The sequence below is a fragment of the Ailuropoda melanoleuca genome, chromosome 9 (assembly GCF_002007445.2).
Source record: "Ailuropoda melanoleuca isolate Jingjing chromosome 9, ASM200744v2, whole genome shotgun sequence".
NCBI classification, from domain to species: Eukaryota; Metazoa; Chordata; class Mammalia; order Carnivora; family Ursidae; genus Ailuropoda; species Ailuropoda melanoleuca.
The window spans coordinates 11,532,528-11,538,527 of NC_048226.1; the positions used below are offsets into that span (position 1 = coordinate 11,532,528).

At 50.6% G+C, this 6,000-nt stretch overlaps 1 protein-coding gene across 1 annotated transcript in view; it reads right to left on the minus strand.

Annotated features, from left to right (window-relative positions):
- Positions 1–5,994, minus strand: part of RGMA (repulsive guidance molecule BMP co-receptor a) — a 47,247-nt gene extending 41,253 nt beyond the window's left edge. The window contains exon 1 of the mRNA XM_034668899.1: positions 5,883–5,994. Coding sequence (XP_034524790.1) covers positions 5,883–5,896 — 14 coding nt within the window. The 5' untranslated portion in view covers positions 5,897–5,994. The remainder of the gene's footprint in view (positions 1–5,882) is intronic.
- Positions 5,995–6,000: the final 6 nt, after the last annotated feature.

Consider the following 6,000-nt stretch of genomic DNA (forward strand, 5'->3'; position numbering starts at 1 on the left):
AGAGGTTGGTCGCTGACCCGGAAAAGGAAGGCTTGGGTGCCATCTTGGCTTGGGTTTCCTTTGTCCTCGTTGACTCTTGGCCCGGCTCAGGGGAGGCAATATATTTCTTACTAGGCCTGTGGTCTAGAGGTTCTGCCAGTGGCATCCATTTACTCCTAAAGAAATCAGACACTTGGGAGTTTAGGGGTCTCAGCAGAGAAAAAGAAAAGCAAGCTAAAACCCCCACAGCCGAGAAAAGGGTGGCATCTGGCTTTTCCTTACCATATGCTCTTGAGACACTTGAAGATACAAAGCCCAATGTGCTTCGGGATAGAAGGTAAGCATTTTGAAATCCGTATTCTGAAATGTGAATATCAGACTGTTTTAGCTGCACCAAAGGGTGTGAAACAACATAAATGAATGTCCCATGAGTCCCTTGCTCTGGTGCAAAATGAGCTGCCGAACTTGGCAGGGAGGGGTTACCAGCAGGTCCGGACCTGTGAGGGGGTGCCCTCGTGACCCTCACAGGGTCTACAGGTAAGCCTGGTCTCTAAGCTCGACATTTCTCGTTGCTTGCTCTCTCGCATAAATGGAAGCCCATCTGAGAAAATGCAATGGTGTTACAAAATCTATTCATTATTTATACTCTACCTCTTTTCATACCGGATATTAAATTAAATGTAAATGTAAATGAAAGTGTATTCTAGACCCAAATTTCCAAACAAACATTCCTTCTTATTGTTTCCAAAGTACCAGTTGTTTTGAGGAAACCCTACAGGGTTTATGATTCTGTGAATGAGATGTGCATTTCCACATGTCCTTCTGTTACACATCCGTCAAATTAAGTGGAGCCCAGGGTGCCGGCTGGTGAGTCATAGTTCAACGGGAACCATAGGAGAAACTGAAATAGAGAAGTTTATTACTCACACAGCATACCTCGAGGGGCCAGGTGGGGCGAGGTCAATGGAGGGTGCAGAGAGAGGCAGGACCAGGGCGCAAGCCTTTGTCAGGGTTCATGGGTAGAGCGTTGAAGGGTTTCTGTGCTAAGGCCAAATTGGTAAATTCAAACCAAGAGAGTGGGCTTTTGGTGAGCCCCATGGGGGTCTTTTCCAAGGGGCGCATCAAGGGACAGCCCTGGGAGGTGGGGGAGACTGTCGATCACAAAGGCCGCTGGGGAAGTCATTAGGACTTACATCTGCTTGGGTCTCTGTGGCTGCTGTCTAGGGCATGCACTTGCTCGGGGGAGGGGGAGGCTAGGATCAATTTAAGACTCCGCATAGGCCAAGTGGCCAAACGAAACGGTGGCAGAGGCAGCCACACTATGGAGTAGCTTAAACCCTCAGCAGTCTGAGGGATATATTCTTAGGAGAGCAGTCTGTTCTCCAGGATGCCAGGGTCAGAAGCAGAAAATGCACACTGGCAGTGAATTTCAAAGTCACTTTGGCCCAGCAGCTGTTTTCCGAGCAAGCCTCTTGGAGAGCCAAGGAAGGCGGCATCCTGGCAGGAGATAATCAGCAACATCTTAGGATCGCAATAGAGGATCAGACTGATAGAGGGGAGAAAACTTTGTGGAAGCACCTGGGACAACGAGGTATCCTGGTTTTTAGGGAGGTAACACCAGCTGGGAAGGGACACACCATGAGTGAGACACACACATGGATGAGTGAAATGTACCCAAGACTAACAGGAGACTGAACTCTGAAGCAGGGGGTCTGCGTTGGGGCCACCAACGCTTATAACACTTGTGGTTAGGAGGCCACGGTGGTGAGTCTTTGTAAGTTTGTGTGTTTCCACCTAAGCTCGTTTCAAAAAGTCATCAATCAAGAGAAAGGTCCTCGGGGCACCTGGGTGGCACAGCGGTTAAGCGTCTGCCTTCGGCTCAGGCCGTGATCCCGGCGTTATGGGATCGAGCCCCACATCAGGCTCCTCCGCTATGAGCCTGCTTCTTCCTCTCCCACTCCCCCTGCTTGTGTTCCCTCTCTCGCTGGCTGTCTCTATCTCTGTCAAATAAATAAATAAAATCTTAAAAAAAAAAAAAGAGAAAGGTCCTCACAGCTCCTAAAGACGATGAAAAATTGTTTGCGCCCATCTTCAGAAGAACAGTGCACGAAGAATAAAGAGATTGTACTGAGGCTCTTACTGAGGACTTGGCCAGGGTATCTCTGTTCACAAAGGCAGACGCACTGAGCAGTATCACGAAACAGGACAAATTGCTGCTATCAGCCAGGCAAGCGGCTGCCAAGACCTTGAGCAGGAGAACCCCCGAAGATGGAAAAATAAAACATAAGTAACAGCCATGAGAGATGGTAACCGCTCAACAATGCCTCAAGATACCAATCAATAAGTTTTAGGGCATTTTTGCTCATATCTGCTGATCTCTGCTCTGCCCTGTGGAGGCCGCAGAATCTATGGGAACTGGCCTTGACAGAATCTTATGTTTTCAAGTTTTTGCCAGATTTTTCAGACTCTGGCAAATCTAGTGTCTTGATTCCAGAAAGTTCCTCATCTTGTAGTGTTGCTTTAAACAAACAGTTGGAAAACAAGAAGTAAACTCAACAGGTCGCTTTGTTATTTTTTCCTGCATAAACAGTGTCTGCTACACTGTAATTCTTCACTGTAGTAATCTGGATATAATAATTTTATGTCAAGTAAGTACAAAGAGCATTTTTATATTCATCAAGTAGCAGTGACTTTAAATTTTTTAAATGACGTTATAAAGGATATTTGCATTTGGTTTGTTAATTTCTGCCCAAGTTTCAAAATGTCTTCTTACTGCCCTTAGAATTAGAAAAAGTTTCACCGGTCAGCAGGCATTCTCGCCTCCCTAGGCCCTAATGAAATGCTGCGTTTTCTATTCATAGGGTCACACCTGGCTAAGAAACTGGGCATCCTTTTAAAGGCTGTTTATTTGTCACCAAGGAAACTGACTTCTGCCTGACCTTGGACGCATGCACACTTGGGTAAAGCAGTCCTTAGTTTTTCCACTGCCCTGTTCATCGCTCCTTCATAGGTCTGTTGCTATGAAAAGAAGGGAGGCTGACATTGAACTATCATTCGGTCAAAATAAGAAAAACAGGAGTCTGTCCTTTGAATGGGGCTGGATACCAGACAGGTGGGAGAGCCTGGAGCCTCCCTTCTTCAAGGTAAATTTATGTGAAGTCTGTCGCATGAATAAACAATGGGTGTTGTTTGAAAAGCCAAACCATTGTCCTTAAAGAGCCACAGAAATGCCTCAGACGCTTAAAAGTTATTTGAACTTACCTTTGGGATATTATACGTCAAGTTCTAGAACAGTGATCTTTATGGAGTGGGACCTTTTCATTTCACAGAGCCAACAGATTCAAATGAGGCTGCACTGGTGTCTGGTAATCCCAGTGTGTTTGTTCCGGTTCACTTGGGTGTATCCCTGTCTCCTTCCCTGCATGGCAGACGTCTCAAGACATCGGTGATCATACCTCCTAAGTAAGGCCTGACTAACTTTGGGGGCCATACTTGGTAAAAGCAAGTGCTTGAATTTAATTCGTTTGGAAGCAAGGGTGAAGGGAAAAGGCACTTTGAATGCACAGACCCTGGGCTCTACCTGTCTGGACCTCAGTTTCTTTAGAGAAATGGAAATGGCAGCCCCTCTTCTCATGACCATCAGTAGAATGGCGGCTTGAAAAACTTGTTGTCCCAATGTCAGGGATGCTCAGTACCTATTCATTTTATTTTGCATCTCCTCATCTAAGAGTTCCTATATTTGGTCCCACATGGGGTGGACGAAGGGCCAAGTCAAGGGTCCTATTAAATAGGGTCCTATTAAATACACACACTGGGGGAAGAGCAGTCATGCCTTGTAAGGGATTTCTTAGCAAAAGTCAGAGAAGCCCTCCTTGAATTCAATGCCAGGTGACTGCAAGATCCTTTTGGTCACAACTCTGGTTGTTAAATAAACACCTGCAAAGGGAGAGACAGCATGGGGGAGGCAGATACGGCCCCTCCCCCCACCATTCCACATGTCTATTTGGAATGTAAGCACCTGTCTGTCACCTGGAAGGGAAAAGGTAGGAGCAGGGCTATGGTGAAAAGGGATCTGGGACCTACCTCCCCAGCACCACAGGAAAGAGGATTTCAAGGTGGCAAGGGTCTTCAGCACAAGGGGACCACCATGCTGCTCTCCAATAAACCAAGGTATCCTTTAGAATAGGGAGGACTCGGCTCATTGCTAATATCATCTGGCCTGGAAGGTGGCAGCAAAAACCAGCCACAGAGAGTGTGGAGCCAGCCTGGATGTGTGGGTGCCCCACCCAGAGCCTTTGTCCGCTGAGCTTGTCACCCAGCAGAGTCAGTTCCGTGGTTCACTGGAGATCATATCCCTTATAAAGGGGGCTTGCTTGTCACCTGCTGTGGCAGTGGAACATCAGGAAACCCTTTGCATGTGTTTAAAAAATGCCATTTTAGTATACTATCCCATCCCTGCACAGATCGGCAGGAGGCCCTCTCCCACTTGTCCTTCAGCTGCCCTTCCCGGCCAATCTCTTTCCTAGGGGTCATGGCTCAAGATGCCCCTAAAAAATCCCCCTCTCTGATGCACTGGAGAAGAAAGTAAGGTCCGTGCACCTTTTTTTTTTTTTCCCCCTGCAATAGATGCTCGAACGACGGGTATCCACTTACTGGCAGGTAACATTTTATGTTTTTGCGGGCGGACCCTAAAGTCAGATGGAGAAGGTGACGGATCTCCTCGAGGTGATAGCCTGCCCCGCAGTACAACCTGTAATTCTGTCGCTTGAGCTTGGCGTGCTGCTGGGGGTGTCTGGGCGCTCCCGCTCGGTCCGACTACAGATACACGCATAACTACTCCTCCCAGGAGAGCTCATCCCGCCTCTCTCTACCTGGCGCTGGAATCTCCTACTTTGAGAACACCCAACTTCGTTGCCTTAAAGGACCGCGCAGCTTACCATTTCCGCTAGATGGCGCGATTTCCCCTACTCCTTCCGCGAGACGCCCGATTTATAAAATAAATACAATTCAACGCCTTCCGAAACCACACCACATAATAGCAACTCGCAGGCTCCCATTAAAAATCTCAATCTGGGGGAATTGATTCTGCCTCCGAGCAAATCTAATGCAATTACATTAACAGGATGCAATCAAGAATTGCAACCGAGTGTCCCCCGTCGGCCCTCCTCCTAAATACACCTGTACCCTTGCTTCAGCTAGTTCCCTGGCATGAGCCACGGCTCCAGCCGGGCGCGGAATCATCTCTGCGCCCCGCCCGCCCGGCCCACCCGTCCGCTTAGGAACGAACGCCGGGGCCACTGGGGAGTCCGACCCCTTAGCACCGAACCCAAGTCCCACACCTTCCTGCGCGCTGGTGCTACCAGTTCAAAGGACCGCTCGGACCGGAGCCCAGACGGTGCAGCACCGACGCCCCCGGGGGCAGGCGCTTGTCCCGCGGCTCTGCAGCTGGCCTTGGCAGCCAGGCGCGGAGCAGAAGGAGGGGACCCGGGTGAGTCGGGCCAATGGGGCTTCCCGGCAGGACAGCCCTCTGTCCGGCTCCGTCCCAGGCTGCGCGGGCCGGGCGGTGCGGCTGCCGGGAGAAGAGGTGACGGCGAGGGAAAAATGGAGCTCGCAGCCCGCACACGGTGGAAGAGACGCTCGCCGGGTCTGTCCAAGCACGCGCGCTGCCGGCTGCCCGGGGAGAGCATTTTAGGAAAAAAGAGCAAATACTAAACCACAAAAACTTTACTGCTGCCAAGAGCTAAAGCGATCGAGGTTCAGCAAAGCTCCAAATCTGGGCAAGACGGGAGCAAGATGAGACGTGGGGTTGGGGAGGACCAGAGCAGTGCCGTGGCCCCCGCAAGTGCGGGTGGCGCCTCGGGGATGTCAAAGCCGGGTCCGCCCCGCTCCCGGCCCGCGCTTACCTTGGCGGCTGCATGAGCCCCTGCGGCCCGCGGGGGGTGGCGCTGGCGGGGCTGCCGGCGAAGAGGGGGCGCCCGGGGCTCCGCTCGTCGGCCCCGGGGCAAGGTGGGAGGGGCTCGG